Source organism: Neolamprologus brichardi, chromosome 14, assembly GCF_056152115.1.
Source record: "Neolamprologus brichardi isolate AB-2024 chromosome 14, ASM5615211v1, whole genome shotgun sequence".
NCBI lineage: Eukaryota > Metazoa > Chordata > Actinopteri > Cichliformes > Cichlidae > Neolamprologus > Neolamprologus brichardi.
The window spans coordinates 34845236-34870853 of record NC_142117.1 but is presented as its reverse complement, the minus strand read 5'-3'; the positions used below and the strand labels follow the sequence as shown (position 1 = coordinate 34870853).

Genomic DNA, 25618 nt, shown 5'->3' with positions numbered 1-25618 from the left:
TGACACATCACACGAACCTTCACTCCCAAACATCCAGCTCACTCTATGGCTCCTCTCGAACACCCAAATTGGGCATGAAATTATTTTTTTCAAGGGGGCACACAAGTTTTGCAAATTTGATGAGACCTCCCAGCGAGCACTAAAACTGTAGTTATAGCTCATGGAGAGCGACCTGGTCTTTCTGGTTGAAAAACACTGGATGGCTGTTAACTAAAAGGGCTTTTGGTTAAACTGCAGCGGCTGATGCTTGAGGAGAAACACTGAGGACAGTAAGTCGACACCTGACAGCCGAAGAGGCCCTCTACACAATGAACACAACAGCCTGACTGTGTGCTCTGACTATGAATATCTGAGTGTCTTTTCTTCTTGTCTGCTGGTTCAGATTTTGTAATTGTGCAAATCTGCTTGTCTGCAGGGGTCTTTGTGAGCGTTTGGCAGTTAGCATAGGCTCCGTGAAAAGTGTCATTCTGCACATGGTAGCTCGATCTCCAGAAAACGCCACCTGTTCAGCGTTTGTTGCCTAACCACTTAACTAGAATTACATAATTGCTGGAAGGAAAACAATCTGTGTTGACAAAATGCCAAGACAGTTAATTTTTGATTTGGTGCCAGCAAAGTTTAATCGCTGTGTTTATTATTTTTGGTTTAGGCTCTTTAACCTGTATCTAACACTGTGTTCCTTCTTTGGAATGATCATAAAGCTAATCCCAATTATTATCTCCCCATTTCAGCATTAATTTAAGACCTTTTCAATGATGATCTTCAATGCATTTTTTTAAATAACTACATTTCTATCAGACTATAGGTAGCTTTTGTTGATTTTACATTTCTAACAGTAGCTATGGGCACAAATGAAACCCCAAAAAATCTTCAGAAATTGCTCAAATTAAACCAAAGGAACCATACGGCCCATTGAGTGGCACACTGGGTGTTTGAAAAGTAATTTAGAAAATGAAATTCAAAAACAACAAATAGAGGCTAATGTCAATAGTTTTTAAGCCGGTAATGTGAGCAGAGAATGCAAATCCTTAAATTTCCCTTAAAAATCTGCCACTGAGAGGCTCTTGAGCAAGCCATTTTCAGGAAGGTCCAGTAAGCTCTTAAGCTCTTTTCTTGATGCTGCCCTGCTTTACACTCATGCTTTTGCAGTTTCACTGTTTACTACTGTACGCTGTAAAATATAACCAGGGAAACTGGGGGCTCTGTGACCCGCTCATGGGCAACATTGCTGTAGCTGTTAAGGCTAAACAGAGGGTAACTCAATCACATCTCCAGGGATCTGAGCTGGAAACTTCCCTCCAAGTGTTCTGCTTCTCTGACCTTTTGGGTCCGCTGTTGCAGCTGTAATCCAAAACGCCTTTAAGTTGGATTCAGTTGGCAAGGTTACAAAAAAGTAAACATCAGCAAGCCACTGCGATCAGTACACAGTTTCAATGCACCTTGTGCAACAATCACAAGCTTTCATCTGCAGATTTGTATTTCTGGGCATGAATTTTCATGTGTACTAATGATGTCTTCCACTTTTAAAGGGCAAAAAGGTCCACATGCGGAGGCCTCGTGGGGTTTTGCTGCTCACACAAGAAACCTCAGTCAAAGTGCTACAAGAATAACAAATCTTTCTATTTCATTTGTTTTTCATTTATTTTTAAAGTGTTATTAATTTCAAATATGTTACTGTTGGAAGCGGCTCAGACAATAAAAACAACTATGTCAGGGTCAGGCTATTAAAGACGACTCGTTTTGGTTGGGAATTAAAAATAACTTGATTGGGTTTAGAAAAAGATTGTGGTGTGGTAAAAACAAAAAGTTTTTCGTGACTTCTAAAGGTCGGTTTTCTTGTTAGCCTCAGTGACACATCTTGGCTGAAGAATCTAGGCAACATATGTGCTACGTGCACAAAATATACCTCCTATTGAAAAATTTCAGTTTCAGAGTTGTGCCGTCACAAAACAACATGACAGTTAATATCTATAAACACAAACAAATAGTTCTCATGATTATTTCACATTTTTCTATTAAACTGGGCAAGCAATTTAACAGCAGCCTGCTTAATTTCATACCCATCATGCATGGCTCGGCTGGCCTCGGCGGACCAGATGATTTAAAGCCTAAGGCTGTTTATGACTGTATCTGGAGTGTTTCTAGGTGAAATGAATGCCAACGTGGGCATCAAAGGAGGGTGCCAGTTTTCGGGTAACATGTCTGGACAGCAAGTACTCGAATCTTTTTGCTTGTCCAGGGAAACACAAAAGCCTTGCTGTGCCCTGCAGTCGTGCACTGAAAGACATGTTGGCCTTTTTGTAAGAAAACACAGCTGTGCATGTGCACACAAGCACTCACCCACACCCTCTATATGACTTCCTTCTCTCACACACACACATTAAAACCTTATGACTAGCCCCAAGCAAAAAAGTGTGCCCATTCCCACAGTTCAGCATTAACAAGAGCAATGCAACCTGTTTATTGTTTATTAAAACCTGTTTATTACACTGTAATTAACTTTTGCTGTTGAGACTTTAAAATATTCTAAACTCAAGAGATAATCCCACAAAACCTTTTCTTCTAAAAACACAAATACACGGCAATACAAAGTTAAAGAGGAGAAAAGATCCTGTGATTAAATAAAAATGTAAGATTCTATGATAATTCTCACAGGCCGTTTGCAGATGCAGGTTTAGCAGGTTGGGTTAAGTCACCCGCATGTGGAAACAAGGAAACTACAGAAGGAGATGAACACTGGCAGAGATGCAACTTAAAAACAGATCACGTTGATTTATTGGAACGTTTTAATAACACCTCATATAAGTTTAACAAAAATATTAGTGAAAATATTAATTTTCAATTTAAGAATTTAAAGCTTTGTCATTTCCTTATTTAATTTAAATATAATCCTACAGCAAGAAGGATTTGAATCCTGGCAGCTTGCGCCTGCATGTTCTGGCTTCTTTGTACTGGTCAAATACATGCATGATTGCCTGACTGGGGAAAAGTTCTATATCAGTGCGTTTTTGCTTCACATCGTTTTATTTTTGTACCCTTAGATTAAAGATGTAAAACTGTCACAATAAGCTCAAGACTGAGCTCAGTAAGTTACAAAGAGATGTAAAATATTAACAACGTCCTTGAAAACAATTCAATTATCCATAGGACACAAAATAAGAGTGGAAGTAAAAAGCAAAATGTAATTTATTAATTCGCCCTGAAAGGTGACCCTAGAAATTATTTGCTATTCATGTCGTCTACCATAAACTGTTGACGTGCCTTCTGTCAGTGATTCTTTACTCAAATGTTCACAGCCTACAGAGAAGCATAATAGCACTGATATTCTGGTTTGGTTTGTTCAGGTTTGAAGTATTGTACAACTAGCAATTTTCTGATTTAAAAAAAAGCACAAGACAATACAATACAGAAGAGTAATTATAAGGACTTAAAGCAGTTAAAGAGTACAAAAAGCAGCAGGACTTTTTTTAACTGGTGAAAAAGATGGAGGACATGTCAGGCATTCGTTCTGGTTTCGGTGACAGAGTCAGAAATATACACGGGGAGGTTAAAGGAAATGACAGGACTGAACAAGAGAAGAGAGCAAAGCAGAGAACAGAGAGTAAGAACATGTAAATTGCAGAGCGTGGCGTGAAAGCGCAGACTGTCATGTCATGTGTGATGTTACTGAATGATAAGTCAATGTGGTGTTGATGAAGACGAAGCCACAGCACGATAATATCACGCGCTGTGCATTTGTGATGGTCTCGGAGCCTTTTGCATGTGAGACTTTCATGTCTTACATGCAGAACACACAAATACATGCACCAACATTTTCAACCACATGTGTGCTGCATTCAAAACTTCCATTTACTTTTATTTGTCTTTCTACCATCTGTAACTACCCTGTAATGAAATCTGGCATTCAACGTGAAGATCCGAAGCACAAACAACATTTTTAATTAATCAGTGTTGGAAACTGTTCTTGGGTGGGTTTAGAGTTCTGCATCACATCCCAGCAGCCCCTACACCTACTGAGCAACATCACTGCTTGCGTTTATACTTGTGCGCTGGTGCAATCACAAGTGAAATAGGGCTAATCCTGTTGGACTTGGAGGTAATAAATATTGAACAACAGTTTTACTACAACAGAGGAAGGAGAAAGACTTCAGAGGTGATGGAGCTAAACTATCAGAGCGATGAAAATGGGAAAATGGCATATGTCTATATTGGAAGAACGATAGCTTGTGCATTAGCTTTGTGAGAGACACTTACTGCCAATTACTTTGTGTTGAACTGTGATTATGCTTGTGCTAATCAACATATTGTGTTTGCACTGCATATTAACACCAAGCGGATCTAGTTGTAGGCAGCTGTTTTTGATTTGTGTCGACATGTAGTTACTTTTCTAGGAAGGTGCACCAAGCACAATAATCAAGCATCATTCAGCAGATTTGAATGATGATTCTAGGGCTGTGCAAACTGATAACGTTTAATTTCAATTACAATTTTGGCTTGTTGTCAAATATGTTCTTATTGTTTTCTTGCAGAGCGACCGTTTTATTTCCAAGGAAACTCCCTGCCAAGCTGCAGCACGTTAGGTTCAGTTAACATTTTCTTTCTAATAAAATTGTAATGAAAGAACAAAGAAATCCACTTTTTTGAAGTTGCAAATTTCCATAACTCTTCTATTCTTCCAGAGTCTGTAAGTAATCCTGTCAATTATGATTTCAGTATTGATCAAAATAATTGTGACTGGGATTTGTTCTATAATTGAGCAAACCCTGGTGACTGTGAAGATGCAGTGAAGCCTGAAATATAAGTTATTGATGTCTGACCATTCATTTAGATAAAGGCCTTAAAACAGCTGCCAGGATGCACTGTCGAGATGTCTGCCAAGTGGCTAAACTTGCTTCCGGAAGGACGTCGCTATAAATCAAAATGGGATAAGGTCTGTAAGTTGAAGGCAAAAAGTCGGCAAGTGAACGAGTGTGTGTGTGTGTCTGTGTGTGTTAAAATGGACAGGAGAGGGTGAGGAATAATGGGAAGGTGGGGGTGGGGTGTGCAGGACCCCATGTTGTAGCCATGGTGAGGTTACTAAGACAAAAGGCTTGTGTTTGAGCAAGGACAGCAATCATTCTGGTTTATTCCCTGCAATGCTGAGTTCTCACCAGCTTTAATGCTACATATGCATTTCTACAAGGATCATCTTTGACAAGAGGAGACTGCATCAAGCATTTAACAGGCTCTATTATTAGTTTACTGCTCTGCTTCAGGAGAAATCGTTTTATGACTCTTGCAGTTATTAAAAAACAGGGGAAAGAATCCACCAGTGGCTCTCGCTTTTATTTGGTATCTCACAGTGTGGACAAAACAGATTCTCCTCAATGTGAAGACTGAGCGTCTTAATCTTTATTGTAACACAAGCCTCGATCTAACTTTAATGATTTTGAATTTTTATTATTTGGATGTGGTGTAAATGTCCAAACCAGCTACAACAGGTTTGCATAAAAGTCAAAGAAGATTCTGTCACCTCTAAAAGTACTTCAGCGTTCCAGCAAGCGGTATAGACAATAAACACCTAACTGCTACAATCCAGAATGAGTGGTGCAATAAATTATCGTAACCAGAGTGACCTAATCATACCTTTCATACATTCCATACTTTACATTACAGGAAAAACCACACTTTACTGATGTCAGTAGATCAACTCGAAAGGTCAGCGTGAACACCAAGAAAACCAGCTGATGCAGGCCAAGGGTTCTCAATGTTTTGATGACCAAGTGCCAGTCGATCCCTTACAGTGTCTGAAATGTTTCTGTTCAGAGAATGGTTTATGATTTTTAATCTTCTTCTAATTTTTAAACATTAGCAAGGAAGTATTTCTAGACACGTCTCGACGCAAAAGTACTTTAAGATGGCAAGAACAGAGGAAGTGACATTTAAAAGCAACACTCCGTTGGTTCTACATTGCTACATCAGTGTTTCCCACTGACTGTACTTAGATAATTTAATATGCTATAAAATGATATATAAACTAGGGGAGCACTAGTCAGCTGCTTCTCCAGTTAGTTTCTTATCCAGTCTATGGACTCAAAGTCCATGGTCCTGGACTGCTGCTTGCAATCGTGGTACTCTGTGAACTTAGTGTAGTGTACTATCTTTCTATATGGTGCAGGTTCCAGATTACTGCCGGCAGCTGCAATCCAAGACAATGGACTTCAAATCTGTCTGAGCAATGGATCGGACAGTAAAGACAGCTCAGAGCAACAACATCCTTACAAGCCACCCAGCAGGGAAAGACTAGACTGGAGACACTAGCAAGTTCAATTTAGCATCCTCTTTTAAAATAAGAGCAAGAGGACTGAATGATTATTAATCAAAAAAATGCTACTAAAAATTAGGGCTACAACGATTCATCAACATACTCGATGATGCGGAAGCAGAATTTTATTGTCGATGCGTCATATACTATACCACATAAATGTGTTTTTGTAACTGTAATATACTGCAGGAAGCTATGGTGGCCATTAATCGCCCTTATCGTCTGCCAAGACTGCACTCAATACCAACGAAGAAGAATGTCTTGATGCATGCTCAATGATCCAGGTAAGGAAATCCCAAACAGTTAATTTTGTTCGTCAGGACAGACAGTGCAAAGCAGAGCTTTCCGAACGCGACTGCACTACTGCAGTGCACAAGCATTTAAAAACGCTGCTGTTGTGCCAAAAAAATGATCATCTGCTTAAAACTGATTTCCAATGTTTTTATGTGTCATGTCTTCACTTATATTGGTAAATAGACTTTGGTGAACATGATTTACAAAGTGATTATATATAAAATGCAAAAATTACCTGTTTTCCAAGTATCTTATGACTTTATGTGTTATTGTACCTACACTCAAACCAATCCGGTTCTTTTTGGCCACATAACACATCTTTTTAAACCTATTATTATATTTGTTGCAATTTCTGCGATCCTCTTGGCCAGATTACTCTTAAAAATATATTTTTTAACGTCAATGAGACATTTTAACTGGATAAATAAAGGATATAAACGTCACTTTTGGGCTTCCACCTTTTGATAGGAATGCTGTTTGTGGCTCAAGATGACTTGATAGGGATACATTTGACATTTGTTTCACAAATTATAGGCCAAAACATTATTTAGAGCAGTTTAAATACGGGCAGTTAATATTTGGCAAATACTAGAAATCAGTTTTTGGCAGAAAAAATCTCTTTTTGGCAGCTAATGAGTGAAATGCGATAGTAAACCATTAAACAGAGATAGCTACACTGTCTCCTAGTTTGTTTGTTTAGCTTTTACACACATTAACATTATAGCAAACCTTTTCCACCTAACATTAAGTAGCTAATCTGGTGGGGGGGGGGGGGGGGGGGGGGAGAGACTCGAGGAGGTGAGGCACTGGAGCCTAGAACAGGTTTGCCCACAGGAAAAGGAGATAAGAGTTATTGAAATAATTGTTGAGTAATCGAAGAAAAATTGGCAGATTAGCCGACTACCAAAATGATCTTTGGCTGCAGTCCTGCTAATAATGTACTTGTTGTCAATTCATAGAGGCACTGCATCTAAGTAAAGTCTAATTCGCCCATTGAATGCTCGAAGATTTGTACACCTTCACAGGAATGCTGTTTGTGAGCCTAACTTCAGGTCTTACACTGCCTAGATTCCAGTATATCATTCTCCACCAACTTCAGCATCATATATTTCAGCTCCTTTCACTGGAATGAGTCTGATCCTCTGATATATCCTGAGACAGTTAGGTTAAAATTAGTCTATTATGTCTTAGTGTCCTGAGGATGGATGCTGTTAACGTTAACTTCCTTGGGATGTCAGCTGCTGTTTCACTAAGCAGGTTTCTCATCAGTAGCTACTGATACACGTCTGCAACCCTTCAGGTTTACATGTTTAAAAGCTGTCGTTTGTTAGCTACACTTCTAAAGGTCTTGCTTTCTTATTGTTGTAGTGCAGCAGTCCAAATCTTCCACACGTTTGCAATAATTAGTTATTACCAATACCTACAATCCCTCTGTGAAATGTGGGAAACATTGTGTGTGCTTTATCATTCCTTGTCGTGTTCATGACCACAAATAAATGTTACTAAGGGCCACCACTGGCCTCGGGTCTGCACTTTGAGAACCCTGGATGCAGGAAAATTCAATAAGAGACACTATTGGTATTGGAAATATTTGCACCTATCTAAACAAAAGATATACAGGGCCTGAGGTAGTGACAGCATACACTTTAAATAACCTTAAAAAGCAGGAAAGGAAGTATTCAGTGTTTTGTTAGCTGCACTAAGAGGAAGTGGTCTTTGTTAGACCTTCACATCCAAAAAGAGTGATTTTCCAGGCTGCTTTGAGCTGGGTGCCCTTGAGACAGAGGTGGGGATATTCTGCACAGCTGCTCAACTGATGTCATAGGACATTAGAGAGGTTCACAGTAATTACAAGTATATTTACAAACACTAAAAATTGAATCAAGAACACATAACTCAAACCCAGTCTGCCAAAATCCCACGCTGCCACAGACACAGAAGGCTATCAGCAGGATGGACCAGGCTAGCCTGACACAGCAGATTTCGCAATATTGAGCTGCCCACTGAGCTTTCTGTCGCGGTTTTATTAAAGTGGAAACTGGGCGGGCCAGACAGGGTGGAGGTGATGGAGTGGAGGTGAGGGTTGGATGGGTGGTCTTGCATCAGATGCATTAATTATTGATCAGCTGAGAGCTGAGGGGAGGGTAAACATGCGCAATGAAAACACCGGTGGAGGTGAAAGTCTAATCTTCATATCTCCATCCTGGACAGCATGTGTGTCCAACTGCACCCTGTCCCAAATGAGCTAGGGGAGATTAGCGCGTCTACGTCGCCTTGCTTGATTGCAGCTGCTCTTTGCACATGGCAGACTAATCTCTGGGCCCGCGGGCTGACGGGGGTTATTATGACCAGCTCCTTGAAAAGCATAATAAAAACCTAAGTGCAACCTCTCACAGACAGACGCCTATGGTTTTTAATTATCTACTTACATGGTCCGGGTTCCGCTCGTTCCCAGGCAGTGCTGTGCGTAAAGACATTTTCTTGTCCCTGAGTGAGCTTCGCCGTCCAGGAGAGAGAAAAAAAAGTCTGGGTTGTGTTCACACCGGGTGAAAAAGAAAGAAAGAAAGAAATGCCACCCCACACTAGCCTGGCTGTATGTAGATAGAGGGGAAAAGGCTTCACTTCTCATAAAATCCTCATTGTCACAGTCCGCGAAGGCAGCACAGATCACCAAGACAGTGATCCAGCTTAAACTGATGCTTTAAAAAAACTGAGCCGGTTGGCTACATCCACTTCATGTCTTTATGGTGTTTCTGCCTCATCTGAAGAAGGAAAACCAACACGGAACCCCGCACTTAGCGCTTCGCTTTCCCCCAAATCCCCTCCCAGACGCTATCCTCTCATCTCTGTTGACACGCTGCTGGATAGTTAACAAAACAGCCCCTGTGGTCACCGGTTTACCTCTACCTGCATCGTCTTCTGCTGAGAAAGGAGGAAAGCGCGCACAGCCGGTGGAAAACACAGCAACCGATAGGGGCTGATAAGAGGAAACAGAGGCGAGGACTCAGTGTCCCTCTGGCCACCACGGTCTGAATTCAGAAGAAAAAAAGCAGGGGACTTTGTGTGTTCCTGTTAGCTTGCTGAATAATTCTGGGGGACAGTCCACGAAGACGCAGTCAGTTTAAAAGGAAGCAGGAACCGGCTGAGGCAGCACTTCTGGACACCGGGAGACGTTCAGGGCCCGGGTAAATAAATCAATGTATTGAAGAGAGCAGGCGGACGTGCAGCCTCCCAGTGTGTGAGTCCTATGGTTGGTTCTTCCTCTCTGTCCAGTCCGCCCTTGGCTCCTCTCCTCTTTGATTTGGTTAAAAGTGCTGCAGCGGTAATTGAAGAAGTCGCCGGCGTGTGAGGGCGAAGATACGTCTCCGCCGGGTCACGAACACACCATCTGTTTTCTAAGAAAGACGAGAGAAGAGCGGACCTCTCCCCCAGTTCGCCTCCCGAAAAACAGTGACAAGAGAAAGAGTGGGGAACGTCAACGGTAGGCAGGGCTGCTGCCTTCCACGCACGCGCACACAGACACGCGCTATTCTCTCATCTGTCGAGCTGCCTTCAAGTACCCCGCAAAAAAATCTGTCTTCCGGCCATCTATCAGAGCTCGAAAAATAAAGATACTTGTAGACCCATGGTAAACTTTCCAGGATGAAGAAAAGCTATCAGCAGGATTTTAGGAAACAGCCGCTATGACTTCATGTCCTATACAGATATATATTGTGTTAATAAAGGTTGATTTAAAAAGGCCTGAAAGTGTCTTTTATCTGCATTCCTTGTAATGACCAGCAGGAGACAACCCTTACCTCAGTGAACTCTTTCATGGTGCGTTTATGGGCTCCGTCGCTATTTTCATCACATATTGCATAGAAAATTAAAAGGTTTGGTCATTCTGTGTTTCACATAGGCCCATGACTAACGACTCACTGATAGTGGAGTTTTACAATCAGGTTCACCACTTACATATCACATCCAGTTTCAAAACACTAAGATGGCAGTGGTGAAAATGCTTAGCTCTGGGCTTTATAAACCAGTGGGTGACTTCATAATGCGTAGATACATCCTTTATAGCGTCTTACAAAATGAAAAATAAATAAATAAAAGTTCCACCATTTAAGTTTGAAACAGAGCCACGCAAAATGTAAGAGAAACTCTTAAAAGTAACTTGTGAGCTAAGAAATGACATCTTTAAGTATATATAATCTAAACCTTCAAAACAAAAGAGAAGTCAAAAAGAAATGTAAAAGTTATTTAAATTCTTTAAAGCAATATGATATGATAATAACTAATAAGTGTGAGGTGGGAAACTAAGCAGGTTTCTGGCTGAAAACCTCTCTTTGTTATGGAAGCAGCAGGCAAGACATGAGGTGTTTTAAATGAAACAAGTAAAATCTTAAAATCAATTCTAAAAAAAAAAAATAGGCAGCCATTGAAGAATAATTAAAACTGCTGATGACTGTGGAAGAGTCATTATCGGTACTTCTGCTCATTTATACTAGAACATGGTGCAGCAATTCAATCAGGCAAGTCATTATGAAAAAAGAAATATTTACAGTGCTAAGCCGCTTGAAGAAATGGAGGCAGGGCTAAAAACTGAAAGTCAAAAGAATTTCAGCACACCTGTGAAACACCGCCCCCTGGTGGTGGAAGATCGGGTTAAATTTTATAGATAGTATTTACAAAAAGTACCTTTAAAAATCACATTTATTAGATAACAAGTACATTTAAAGTAAGTTTTAACATTTTAAAATTACACACAACATACAAAGGGCTGTTTTATGTGCATGGCCCACAGACACACTATCTAACTAATGACTATAAATCAATAGTGAGTGAATTTGTTGCATTTCCAAGCCTTTCAATGTGAGGCACAGAAATGTGTGTTTGTTTGGCACACGTGAGAGGACACTGGTTGATTTGTTGTTTTCTTAAATGTCTAAATCTGCAGCCAGCTTCTGTGAGGCAGAGGGAAACACTTGAGAAAGGACTGTGAAAAATAAATAGGGATAAGGCAAAGTTTAATCCCTCTAGCCTGTAGTTTTCCAAAAGCCAGAGCTTTGCAGAAACTGGACCCTAAAGCTGGACCCTAAATTTTGGGGACCATGTCGAGGATACGGCTTCTAAAAAGTCATTGAACCACATTATGGTGACTGACCTCTGATAAATTGAGGTCACCATCCTATACACTAGTCCTGACCTATTATGCCTCTTTCTGGCTGTAAATGAGAGCTCGAATAATACACCAGCCTTATTTCTGTGGTTGCTTGAAATTTGAAGACGCTCATCATGCAGGCTGAAATATTCACCCAGATAAGTTAAGCTCTGTGTTTCATGTGCACGCAAAGCTAAAACAAAACACCACGTTTCCAACAGCATCAGAACACAACACCCTTCCCCCCCAGTGTGCATGAAGGCACAATTACTCCATTCATACAGACATGCTTGTGTGTGTGTGTGTGTGTGTGTGTGTGTGTGAGACAGAGAGAGCAGGCTAATATTACCAGAAATCTGTTTCTGCTTTTGCTGAAAATCACAAAGGAAGTAACATTTGTTGATCATTTAAAGTATGAATTAAACAGCAGGTCTGCTCATTGTTAAAAACAAGTAAAAAATAACAATCGAAAGGAACAGCTGCTGCACGTCTCCTGTGATATTTTTGCTGTTATTGATTAACAGACAAGAACTATTAGCAAATAATACTGTTTAATATTAAACCTGAAAACATGCCCCCTTTAAGAGCTCATTGAAAGATAATCAAAACCCCAGGAAATCAAATATTATCACTTTCTATGTTATCCTCTACATAATCAGGCTGCAGTGCACTACAGCATTATATTGATTCATTACTGGTTTTGAGGGCATTTTCTACCCCACAGTGGAGGCTTTGAATTGTACTGCAGACCTTTTATTGCCATCCGTATGATGTAAAAATGTCATATATGCACAAATAGTAGACAAAACTTTGAATGGGAGATCTGAGGAGTTTTTATGCTTAGAGCCAGAGGTAAGCACGCCATGATGCCTCCAGTATAAACCAAAGCATCTAAACCGCTTGGCCCAGCTCACTTCTGATCACACGTAGAGAGAGAAGCCCATCTTATGCTTCTCTGCACTGAACCCCAATGATCACCAGTACACTGTTTTGTTTTTGTAAAATTTAAATTCACATGTTTTATCTCGTATCACGCTGATTCAATCAAAGCGTCTTTACCTCCACTGTGAATTGTCTCTACCGCCGCAGAGATAATGAGGAAAGATTTGCAAAGAGAGGCATCTGCAGCAGAATTCAAACCCACTTTTATGGAAGCTTGCAAATTAAATATGAAAACAGATATATGCACCAAACAATATAATTCAGGATTTAATGAGCTCATCTGCCCAGGAGGGGGATGTGTGCAGTTTAAAGCCAGTTACCGCTGTTTGTTTTTGCTAAGCAGATTTATTGCTGCCGTGTGTTCACAGAAAGAGCCCAAACACCTTTTTTTCTAAAGCTAATGCAGACTAAGTCCTGCAGCAAAGCCTGCATTCATGAAGGTTGTAAAGGGAGTACTCTTTTCTCTCCTTTAACACTTTAATCTTTACTATGACCTTTGTGTTGTAGAGAGTGTGGATGGGATTGGACTGAGAGTATTATTTTTTTGTTGATGTTTGTACACTTTAATCGGGAGTTTTCTGAATAGTCTAATAGAAGCGCCGACTAAAGCTTGTGGTGTAATTTGTCATTCTTTTGAACACTCCTCCATTAAACTACATTAGTTATTACTCTAATTTAAGACAGTTAAGACTATCTTTATCTCCCAAGGTGTCACGTGTTTACATTTTGAATAAGAAGCACAAACCTTACCTGGACTGATCTGGACCTGTTGGAGCGAACCCAGGGCCTCATCCTTCCTCAGCACTGCTCCTTCCTGGTTGAGACTGAGCGCTTCAGTGGCCTGAGCCCCTGCAGACTGAGGGCCTGATACTGTAAGGGAAAGGTGAGCAGCACACAGGCACATTCACTGGCATCCCTCGGAGAATAGAGGCAGAGCTGCTGCTGCTGCTGCTGCTGCAACTGCACGCGAATCGATGCTGGAACGAACAACCAGAGCAGCAGTCCGTATTTCCATGGAGAGCCTGTACTCAACGCAATGTCACAGAGTATACCGGCAGCATTAACGTTACTGCTCGGTCAGCTGTGCATAAACCTATTAGAGCAAAAAAAGACAAACACAAAAGTGAATGTGGAATTGTCGATATATCTAATGGGCTACGGAAAAGGTGGCGGTGGCGGTGGGTGAATGTGTTTCTGTGTGGCGTGATGGGCTTGTTTGTGTGTGTGGATAACAGCTAGTGATTTGTGCTGCTCTGAGCGCGTCAGCAGGGATCAATACAGGCGGTGACTCATGCTCGCCCCGAGGGCATCAGAACTATCACAACATCACTCATAACCCAATTGTTTCTCAGTCTCTAACCTACTTCTTATCTTAATCCAAAAACCAGTAGATAACCCCCAAGATTTGGAGTCTAGGGTCTAAAGCAAGAAAAAAGACAAAAGGACAAGATAGAAGCACAGTTCTGCAGTCATTCAGGCTTCTTTTTGATCCCAAAGGTTAAAGGTGAAATTTCTCTTTATGTGATCACGGTACGATGTCCTTTGAGCAGCACTTTGCAGGAATTCCTTCTGCAGGTGAAGATTTATGTGCTTCTTCTTTTTCTTCTTTCGCCTGCTTCCTTTAGGGCAGGGGTGGGCAACTCCAGGCCTCGAGGGCCGGTGTCCCTGCAGGTTTTAGGTTTTTTGAACCAACGCAGCTGATTTAAATGGCTAAATTAGCTCCTCAACATGTCCTGGAGTTCTCCAGAGGCCTGGTAATCAACTATCATGTGATTCAGGTGTGTTGACCCAAGGTGAGATCTAAAACCTGCAGGACACCGGCCCTCGAGGCCTGGAATTGCCCACCCCTGATTTAGGGGTTGTCACAGTGGATTATCTATGAACCTCCTCTGAGGTCTTCCTCTTTTCCTCCTGCGATGCAGCTTCATCTTCAACATCCTTTGTCCCATAAATCTCCAACCTTCCTCTGCACATGTCAAAACCATTTCAGCCTCACCTCTCTAACCTTGTCTCCAGCCTCTCAGCCTGAACTGTCCCTCTGATGTACTCATTTCTAATCCCGTCCCGCTCACTCCCAATAAAACATTTTCATCTGCAGCTCGACCTCCTGTGTTTTTGTCTCCAAATCACACATCATAGCAGGTCTCATTACCATCTTCTCCTTCACTCTTGCTGCTATCCTTCTGTCACAAATCACCCCTAACACTCGTCTCCACCCTCTTGATCACCTCTCTTGTGCATTGCTCATTGCTTTGGATGGTTGACTCCAGGTATTTAAACTCCTTTAACTTTCTACACTATCTGTGCTCCTTGCATCTCCAACTTCTTCTCAGTCACACATGTATTCTGTCCTGCTTCTACCGACTTTCATTTCTCCTCCCCTCAGAGCATACCTCCACCTCCCCAAACTCTCTTCCACCTGCTCCCTACTCTCACTAAAATGTGATCTGCAAACATCATAGTCAGGACTTTTCTAAGATTAAAAATCAATCAACCAACCAACCAACCAACCAACCAATCAATCAATCAATCAATCAATCAAGTCCAAATTATCTCTTTGAACTTTAAGGCAAAACAGTGTGGAGTTCTTTCTGCAAACCTAAGAGTACAAACATACACTTTTAAATTAGTGAAAACTGTTTCACTAAATTTGATTATTGTTTTAAAAGAACCACTAAAATTCACATTGTAACATATAAAATGTATATCATGTAATAACATGTATTATATAATATGTATATTATAATATAAATATTTGTTCCTGAGGTGTATTGACAGACTGTACAAAAAGAGAATATTAACAAATGATCATTAATCAGTATATTTTAAAAACTGTGAAACTGGGAGGTGTGATTTCTCCCATGTGTGATATGAAAAATATTCAGCCTTCTTTAAATCAGCGTATAAACATTACTGAATAAAAGATTTTCCTAAACCTGGAGGCGTTCAAAAAAGAGAAGAAGAACCCAAACATGAGAAGCAAAACACAAACAGACTCTCCTTATCTCCTCTTTGGTAGGAAGCCAGCTGTAACAAGTTGTTTCTCTGCCAATCCCCCACACTTCCTCCCACGATACCCTGGACTGTAATCTGGAAGGGATTACAGCCAGTCTGACCTACTGTACAGCCCTGTGGCTGCTCAGGCAGTCGGTGCAGCACGGAGCTCATAGCCAGCTGCTAAATGTGCACACTGACGTCATTTACATGGATTTAAAAGGAGGCACCGATGAAACAATGAAAAGCAGCCACCAGGGAACAACACTGGTCTTTCTCAGTAAATTCACAGAAAGAGCAGTTTTTGACAAGCAGTCACGACAGGCTGAATGTTCTTGTGTGTGAAATTATAAAAAAAACCCCAAACAAACTCTGATGATGTAGCTAATGAAGCCGGCTTTCTGCTTTCCCAGAGGGTTAAACAGTTCAAATGTGTTGTGTACTCTTTGTTTGCAATTAAACCTAAAAGTTAGAGATGAAATGCTGGAAACGTAAGAAAGAATTAAACAGAAAGACACCTCTTCACTCATTTAGGAAAATAACTGAAAATAAAGTTCCCCTCAAAAAGGCGAAAGAGAACTGAAAAGGAACTTTGGACCTACTCTGCAACACTGAGGAGAAATGAGTGCCATCCAAGGAGCTCCATGGATTTATCTGGACTATAATATAGGTTTGTAGCGCCACCTCTTGGCAAAGAGGTGAACATAACAACAACAAAGCCGAACATCTTGAGGATGGTGCAGTTTGCAGCTTTCTTCTAAGTCTCATTGCTCTGTGACGTCCTGCCAGGATAGACAGTAAAAAAAAAAAATTAAATCTATTCATGAACAGATTCGATTACAGCAGTTATAATAAGGCCCAGCAAAGCAACGTGAACATCGGCTTAAATTACTAAATATTGTAATTATTTGTGGGATACCACATCAAAATTGCAATATGCTACACACAAATCTATTCATGAACAGTTAAACTGGATCAGTGGGGGATTATTAATTAATATGACTTAAGACTAAGAGAAACAGTTTGGAATTTATCTCAGATCTTTTTTTTGGTTTAATAAAGATGAAACTTAACAGAAACCACAAAGGTGCCATTACTACACGGATCTAACAAATCCTCTGTTAGCGTTAGGCAATAATGATCTCTCAGAGATGCCACTTCATTGCTTTGAGGTGTTTATTCATCTAAAAAAAATCTGATTGAGTTCCAAACCCTTCTGTCTCCTCAACTTCCACATTTCTTCTGAAAATTATTATATATAATCAGAGATGGGCAGTAATGCGTTACTTGTATTACGTTACTGTAATCCGATTACTTTTTTCAAGTAACCAGTAAAGTAAGAGATTACTATTGCAAAAACGGTAATTAGGTTACCGTTACTTTCCCGTAGGAACGCTGCGTTACTGCGTTACTAAAACCGTGATTTTTTGCTTACGTCACTGTCTCATGACAGTGACGTAAGCAAGTGCGACGTTGGTGACAACAGCTGTGTGCAGATCAACAACCGACAATATATCGAGTGCGGGAGAGAATGTGAGCGTGCAGCGTTTAAAGCGTGGAAGTACTGACCTTACTTTGAGTTTGATTCCATAAAAAGTGACAAAAACATTAGTGTCCGTTGTGCGTGGGAAGAAAACTTCTTTTTACAGCGAAAAAACCCCTAAACTTCCAAGCAAGCACTCGGTGGAAGTTTATTTTATGTGCTGGAATGTGCAGAAAATAGGTTTAAATGTTAAACTAATTTCTTCCAGTCAGAGAATGTTGCATATAATTAAATTTTTGCTTGATGCATAAAGTTAAAAGATTAAAACTAATAAAACAAGTTTTAAAAAGGGACTTTTCCATTTGATTACATTTTGTATGATGGATTATGTAGAAAAAGTAGAATTGGGCTGAAAGATCTATCGCTTTATCACCTATTCAGGTTGTAAATCGTGTTTTTAAAAAGTAACTAAGTAACTAAGTAATTAATTACTTTTGAAAATAAGTAATCAGTAAAGTAACTGGATTTCTTTTTTGGGGAAGTAATCAGTAATTAGTCAAGTAACTTGACCAACACTGTTTATAATTATTTTCTTTGCATTTCTGCTCTTGACTTGAAAGTATTCTTGTTCAAAGGCAACAGAAACTTTAAATTGAATACATCTTCCAGTAAGGATGTGAAGGCGACACATGTGTTCCTGTAAAACTGTTGTTTCTGATCAAAAACAAACATATTTCAAGCTCTTTAATCATTAAGAAAGACAAAAAGGAAGCATGTTTACATTTCACTGTTTTATGAATTGAACTCAGTTACAAGGTTGAGTGAATATCCTCTCCACAAGAGAAGTTACAAATAAAGTATTTTCACAAAATAATACTTTCAGTATGTTATGTTCTCAGCACACCGGTTCTTTGTATGCATACAAGGCATTCACGTAGTGACGCTCATCATGTGAGATGATGTTAAAAAAAGAGAGAAAAAGACAGAAAAGCACTCTTTGAGTTGCACCGTTATAAATATCAGCCGCACAACGACATCAGACATCCCATTTTTACACATTATACAGCCCAGATGAGGAATATAATGTAACAGCTGCCCACAGATTACCGCTATACCGAGCACAGCATTTTTTCTAACAGGCCACAGAGTCAAACTGACTGCCTTTAGGCTTTCCATGTATATGTGCGGAAGGACGGGAAGACCCCAAACAGAGCCGCGGCGCCAAATATCAATGCCTGCAGATGCAATAGCGATCCTATTTCGACAGAACTGTAACTGTGGAAAGTAAAACCGTTCATGCTACCTCTGAAAGCACGAGCACGTGTTGCTCATAGTGAAACTTGCTTGCTTTCACACGTGTGAAAAGGTGCTGTGGTGGTGCTGCACGTGATGCGATGTAAACACAGCCCATCCTCATCGCGAGCACTATCGGTGAGTCGGTACAAATTCACACAGAAAATACTCACGTTTCGATACAAAATGTGTTCGCTAGGTAAGAAAAGCCAAACTTCAGTCTCCCTGGCAAAGAGCTTTAAATGTTACGCTGAGCTGAAGCATCTGGCCCGTCCATCTGCGAGTGAGTCGCGATAACAAGAAATCATTACCAAAGGGCAAAATGCTGCAAAATGCCTCGTCTTTAATACGGATCAGCTGCTTCTGTGGCTCGTTAATACCAACTGTGGTGGTAAAAATCTGCTTTTGGCTTTTCAGTTACATCACGCTGACAAAAGGCAAGAAGCTGAAGATCATTTTGACCCAGGCTTTTCTTAGTTCAGTGATAAATGCACTCACGTCAGGAGCTAAAACTCTCTCTGTTTAGTTTTAACGTTGGAAATGCAGTTTTGTCAGTTATTCTCACAGACAGATGCTGTAACACTCTTCACATTGTTTTTCCACCATTATAAATTCCACACCGTATCTACCTGCGTCACTTTCTTGGCAGTGACAGAAGAAAACCAGCTTTACAATCACCAAAATCGCTTTCAGTGTTAACTCAGTCCCAGCTAACCTGACATCGCCTCACAGATTAGCTTCAGACATAGAAGCACTTGTGGTCTTTCAGGTTCCTCAGGTAGGAGAAACTCTTGCCGCACTTGTCGCACATGAACTGCTTCTCCCCGGTGTGAATCTGCTGGTGCGCCTTCAGGCTGTTGCCCTGGTTGAAGCTCCGCCCACACGTGTCACAGCTGAACGGCTTCTCCCCCGTGTGGATGCGCTGGTGTCGGTTCAAGTTGCCGGTGTTGCTAAAGCATTTCCCGCAGGTGTCGCAGCTGAAAGGTTTCTCTCCTGTGTGGACCACCTTTGGCAGAGAACATTGAAACAACATGTTTAAATCTTTACTAAATTACCCACAAGGTTACTTCCACTGCAGCAGACGTGTTCAGCTACAGCTGCTGTAGAAGGAGGGAAACTGCGACACATCTACACAAGGTGTACTCATAAACATACACATGAAGTTAATCTCAGACCATTGCTTAATTCTAACAATCATCTGTCACTTTACAGGGTTACTCAGGGTGTAGCATTTCAATCTGGGCCTCTAACCACACCTTGATTACTGGACCACAAAGCAAAGAGTTATTTTTTATCTCCATCATAACTAATGAATAATTGGCTTCATTATTCTGATGCAGCTGCAGTTCAGCCTCTGCTCAAGTATGGGACAAACCATAATCCCAATTATACTTATAACCAGAGATGGGCAGTAACGCGTTACTGTAATCCGATTACTTTTTTCAAGTAACGAGTAAAGTAAGGGATTACTATTGCAAAAACGGTAATTAGATTACCGTTACTTTCCCGTAGGAACGCTGTGTTACTGCGTTACTAAAACCGTGATTCTTTGCAAGAATGTCTCATGACAGTGACGTAAGCGAGTGCGACGTTGGTGACAACAGCTGTGTGCAGATCAACAATGGATAATATATCGAGTGCGGGAGAGAGTATGAGCGTGCAGCGTTTAAAGCGTGGAAGTACTGACCTTACTTTGAGTTTGATTCCATAAAAAGTGACAAAAACATTAGTGTCCGCTGTGCGTGGGAAGAAAACTTATTTTTACAGCGAAAAAAACCCAAAAACCTAAACTTCCAAGCAAGCACTGAGTAGCTACGACGTAAAAGGAAACTCACAGAGAAACTGGCGGATTCTTCCACTGACCGCTGCCGCACACCTGCACCAGGGTAAACCTCCGCCTACCTCACTCCTGCTTTACAGGTGAAAATAGAGCCAAAGGACCGCTAGTCTTTGACTTTATTTATTTTCTGCTGTGTTTTACTTGCATCTATTTGAAAGAGTGAGTGTAAACACAAATTATGTGCTGGAATGTGCAGAAAATAAGTTTAAATGTTAAACAAATTTCTTCCAGTCAGTGAATGTTGCATATAATTAAATTTTTGCTTGATGCATAAAGTTAAAAGGTTAAAACTAATAAAACAAGTTTTAAAAAGAGACTTTTCCATTTGATTACATTTTGTATGATGAATTATGCAGAAAAAGTAGAATTGGGCTGAAAGATCTATCACTTTATCACCTATTCAGGTTGTAAATGGTGTTTTTAAAAAGTAACTAAGTAACTAATTACTTTTGAAAATAAGTAATCAGTAAAGTAACGGGATTACTTTTTGGGGGAAGTAATCAGTAATTAGTTACTGATTACTTTTTTCAAGTAACTTGACCAACACTGCTTATAACTACTGCAATCTCAATTATTTAACAGCAAATGCACATTTAATGAACTCTGAAAAGCAAAGGGAGAAGGGAAAAATAAGGTTGGCGCGGGTGAAGTTGTCTGGTGGGGACTTAGACCCAGAAGAGTGGTTGTTTTTATCCACAGAACCCATCTCGCAAGGGGCAACCACTGGTCCCTGCCAGCCTGCAGGTTCCACTGTGGGAGCCTGAGACACCACATAATGACGGAAGGACTCCAGGAAGCAGCAAACCTGCACCTCAGGAGACCAGCACGTTAGCTACGACGAGTCATGGAAAGCCGTTAGTTAACTAGTGCCTTGGATCTGCTGTGCGGAAAGCAGACCATATCAGAGATGTTTAAAAGCAGCGGTTAATGATGGCTCTGCTTGGAGAGCAAATTTTTTTAAGCAAAAATTAATACAAAAAAGTAATCGCTATATCCTGATCACACAGTTTTTATAACAGCTGGAAGCCAAAATCATCAAGCACTACTCTCTATCTGAACACTATTTAGACATTGCATCTTAAAAGGCTGGAGTCTGGGTGTCCGTCCTAATGTTGAGGACTGATTTGCATGAATGAGTTTCACATTGTGCAACAAGCAGCAAAAACCCACCTGATGGGACTTAAGGCTGCTTTGCTGTGTAAACATGCGACCGCAGATGTCGCAGGAGAACGGCTTCTCCCCGCTGTGCGTTTTCAGGTGAATCTTCAGGTAACTGGACGACTTGAAACTCTTGCCGCAGAGCCCGCAGCTGTGAGGCCGGTCCACCGTGTGATGCTGCTGGTGCGAGCGCAGTTCGGTGATGGAGCTGAGCCGCTGGCCGCAGAGCACGCAGGTGCACGGAATAGTCGCCGCGTGCGTCTGGAGGTGTTTGCGCAGCGAGTCGACGCAGGCCACCGTGGTGCCGCACGCGACGCAGGCGAGCGACTTCTCGTCCACGTGAGAGGTCTTCTGGTGCATCTTCAGCGCGCTCTTCTGGATGAAGCGCTTGCCGCAAGTGTCGCAGCTGAAGGGGCGCTCGCCGGTGTGAATCCGCTGGTGGCCTTTCAGAGTGTCGGCCTGGTTGAAGCTTTTGCCGCAAGTCTCGCACCTGAACGGCTTTTCGCCCGTGTGTATGCGCAGGTGGCGCTGCAGGTTCCCTTGTATTGTGAAACGTTTGTTGCAGTACTGGCAGTTATAGGCACGCTCCCCAGTGTGGACCATCTGGTGCATCTTCAGGCCGTGCGCCCGGTAAAAGCTCTTACCGCACTGCTCGCAGCGATACGGCCGCACGTCAGCGTGGAGACGCTGGTGGTTTCTCAGGAGCTGCTTCAGGGTGAAACCTTTCCCACAAACATCACAGGTGTGTGGCCTCTCACCTGTATGCAGAAAAGCAAAAACACGCTCACCAACAAACAACGATGAGTACGAAACAATTCTGATGTCATTTTAAGCCGATTAACTGAATGAGTCTCGTTATTCTCATCAGTGTAAAGAAACAATTTTCCAAAAACAGTCACGTGCTTTACACGAGGCATGACCAAACATTTCTGGGAGTCCACAAAACTCAAAAGACTGATTTAAATTAGCTGTCTAGCCTAGCAACTCCAGTTAAATGTTTGTTTTGTCTCCCTAAGATTTTCTTGATTTTGTAAACTAGCCAATATTAGTTTAACTTAACTTTACCAATACATCATTTCACCAAGAAATAAGAGTGTGTTAGTGATGGACGTCGGTCAGCTTGTGGATTCTTTCTGCTCCAATTTCACCAACAAACCTGCCTTCACAGTGTGCACGGGTACAGACTGTGCCTGCTTTAGTATGAAGGATAAAGCCGGAGCTCACCTGTGTGCAGTAACATGTGAGCACTGAGGCTTCGCTGGAACGCAAAGCCTCGGCCACACTGAGAACACTGGAAGGGCTTTTCCGCGCTCGCCCCGTGGACGGCCTGGTGGGCTTTGAGCTGCAGCAGCTTGGTGAAGGTTTTCCGGCAGTGTTTGCAGCTCAGAGGCTGCTCCTTCTGACTCTCCTTCTTTGCTTGAGCTTGGTGGGACTTTCCCTTTGCAACACGCTTGGATCTGGTGGTGTATCCTGGGTCGACATCATCTGGATCGTCTGGTTCCGCCTGCCAGAGAAGAAAAGGCATGATTGTTGATTGTCAGGTTTAGCTCATCAAATGTTACCTTAACTCATTCAATTTCATGGGCGATGAATAGTCCAGTGAATTAATTAATCGTTTCCAGTGCTTGAAAGGTTTCTGGGTATCATAAATTCTTATTTAAATAAAAGGGTGTTAGTATAAGTGAAGAAATATGCCGAAAAACCCAACTCTGTCTAAAATGTTCATCAGCTGACATTGAATTGGACCGATCTCTTAATACAGTACAATAAAATATCTAAAAGCATATATATAAGTTATTTTTAAAAGCACATGCAATGAAATAATAAAGCTGCAAGGTGAAAAAAGAAATAAGTAAGTTAATATAAAAACATTAATGAAGCCAACCTGGTAGTCAGGGTCGTCCTCATCCTGCCAAAACTCATCTCTGTACTGAGCAGAGTCAGACGACATCCGGTCGGCTAAGCACTCAAACCCTTCTTCTTTTATTATAACAGGCTGGATGCTGTCCTGACCAGAAGAAAGGATGAGGACAAATTTAGGTTGGCAGGATCCACACAGGATCTGAAACCTTGTGGAAAGCCTGTGTTCAGCCCTGCTTTATTTTTAAGTTGGTCAGATTTTCTGACTAATCTATGCAATTTGGAAACAGCGAATAAACATGTTCAAGTGATGCGAAGATGACAAACAGAAATGGGAAAAAGACGCAAGACTTTACATCATATGTTCTGCCTTTCCACAGATGAATTATGGGCGATCTCTTCACTCCAGCGTCCCCGCTAACCACACCTACGCAGAACAAAAGACAAACATCAGGTTTGTGGTCACTTCTGCTTCGTCAAATACAACAGACAGAGTGGAGACGGCAAGAGAAATGAAAAAGAAAGGTTAAAAATATTTTCTTTTCCTTTCAGTCGTGAGATTTGAGTTTTAAAACAACACCACTTGTGGAATACAAAAGCTAACTAATGTGTTTAAAAGGAAGAACTCCTCACTTCTGCGACTCTTCCTCCCTGAGCGTTGCTCGAGCTGAACAACCTCAACGTCCACCCTCCCCTCCTTTTGCCCGCTGCCTCCCTCCGTCAGCTCCTCCACGTCCTTCTGACCTCCGCTGCCCTCGAGCGCCAGCTTCAACTCCGTCTCCGCGACCTCCAGTCTCCTCTTCAGGTCCTCGATCTCTGCCACACCCTGCGTCACCTACAAAACAAGGACTACTTTAGGATTTCTTGCTGGACTGTTATAGTGGGCGGATGAATTAAAGCACAAAGGTCGTGTACTTCTAGCCGCAGCGCAGAGGAACATTCATGGAAGAGCTGGCAGATCTTCTCCACAGCTTCTTGAGCCAGAGACGACATGAAGACGCTCAACTGGATCACCTGATGGGAAGAACACAGGCCACCGTCAAATAATGAACCTGATTTAAACTCATTCTGGAAGGTTTATTAAATAGTCCAAGTTGAAAGATAATCAGAAAATCTGAGACGGCGTTGTTCAGTAATCTAATGAAGTGAAGAGGACATTGCACTTTGTCACGCTGCAAGATGGTAAAACTTTTCCTTTAAACTCAGAAAAGTGGAATAATTGAAAAGTCCTGACCTAAAAAATCAGGTCTAACAATGATGTGATATATTGATCAGCCAATCAGATCCCGGGATCACAAGTATACAAGGAAAACTCCAAAACCGCACAACAGGGTAACACTCTGTGGCAGTCATTATGATCACAGAAGAGTGTGTTATTGATCAGATATCAGCTGATAATCGATCCTGCGCTCTGTGGAAACCTGTAGCTGAGGCGCTTCTAGACATACACTAGATAGATAAGCCCGGGCCTGCTGCCCAACCCAAAATGGCGCCCAGAGGTGGATTCTCCCAGACTTCGTGTACCAGCCCCTCATATTTACGCGAAGTTTAGCCTAAACACATGCTCCATACAGCAGGACAGCGCGGCATCCTGCTGCTCTTTCGCAGCTAACCGGAGCTAACTGCTAGCTCTTCTATTTCTATGCTCGGCCGGTTGTCGGGACGACAGTTGGCGGAAGCGTCGGCTCGTGAGAAACCGGGACCAATGCGGGGACCAGAACCGGCCCGGATACCTGACGACCGTAAACCACCTTATACCTTATCCTCCGGGGACCCGTGCGTGTCTTCGGCCACACATGATGTCTCTTGAGGACGCGGAGGATCCGAGGCGCCGATAACTTTGTTCATCTCTGACACCGCCGCGTTCACCATTATCTCCAAAATGGCGCAAACCCGCGGCTCCAGGTCCGCCATGCTGACTGATTGTGATGTTTATTTCGCATCTACAAATGCGTCATGAAACTTCTGCGCTGCCGCACTGTTGTTGTTATGGTGAAAAAAAAACTCATGCCGATCATTCACAACACGAAGCCATGTACTGTTTCCTAGTTCATGCTTTTCAGAATAAAATCACACACGTTTCTAATTTGTCTTTTCAGTTTAAGTGCTAATCACTGTATATCATTTGTCTTATCTTATCAGCTTTAACTGCATTAACTTGCAAGAAACGTGCCACACTAACTTTGTTTGTTTGAATTGTGTTATTTGGATAAAAATATAGTAACAAAAATGTATCCATCCTATTTGTTCAATATACCGTATACCATGTTTGATTTTATTGCGAAAAGCCCTAACGGAAACGGTATC

At 41.6% G+C, this 25618-nt stretch overlaps 2 protein-coding genes across 5 annotated transcripts in view; both read right to left on the bottom strand.

The window, feature by feature from the left end:
* The window catches only part of mark4b (MAP/microtubule affinity-regulating kinase 4b), a 55667-nt gene extending 45583 nt beyond the window's left edge, over positions 1 to 10084 (bottom strand). For both annotated transcript variants that reach the window (XM_087851216.1, XM_087851217.1), the window contains exon 1: positions 9028 to 10084. In XM_087851216.1, the coding sequence (XP_087707342.1) occupies positions 9028 to 9075 (48 nt within the window). In that variant the 5' untranslated portion in view covers positions 9076 to 10084. The remainder of the gene's footprint in view (positions 1 to 9027) is intronic.
* Positions 10085 to 17890: 7806 nt separating this feature from the next.
* On the bottom strand, positions 17891 to 25357 carry LOC102785257 (uncharacterized). 3 transcript variants are annotated; one of them, XM_087851213.1, is made up of 8 exons: positions 25070 to 25357; positions 24227 to 24325; positions 23945 to 24146; positions 23668 to 23738; positions 23337 to 23459; positions 22676 to 22955; positions 21464 to 22209; positions 17891 to 19459 (listed from the first exon to the last, which is right to left on the bottom strand). In XM_087851213.1, exons 1-8 carry the CDS (start codon positions 25223 to 25225, stop codon positions 19193 to 19195), a joined length of 1944 nt encoding a protein of 647 aa, XP_087707339.1. In that variant the 5' UTR covers positions 25226 to 25357; the 3' UTR covers positions 17891 to 19192. The 3 variants fall into 3 exon arrangements, with proteins under 3 accessions (XP_087707339.1, XP_087707340.1, XP_087707341.1); XM_087851214.1 differs by lacking the exon at positions 25070 to 25357 and adding an exon at positions 24760 to 25021; XM_087851215.1 differs by lacking the exon at positions 25070 to 25357 and adding an exon at positions 24546 to 24746.
* Positions 25358 to 25618: the final 261 nt, after the last annotated feature.

Coding starts and splice junctions, on each gene's coding strand:
- LOC102785257 (XM_087851213.1), bottom strand. CDS start 25,225: ATGGCGGACCTGGAGCCGCGGGTTTGCGCCATTTTGGAGATAATGGTG. Junction 24,147..24,226: donor CCTCTGCGCTGCGGCTAGAA/GTACACGACCTT, acceptor CTTGTTTTGTAG/GTGACGCAGGGTGTGGCAGA. Junction 23,460..23,667: donor GGAAAGGCAGAACATATGAT/GTAAAGTCTTGC, acceptor TCTTCTGGTCAG/GACAGCATCCAGCCTGTTAT.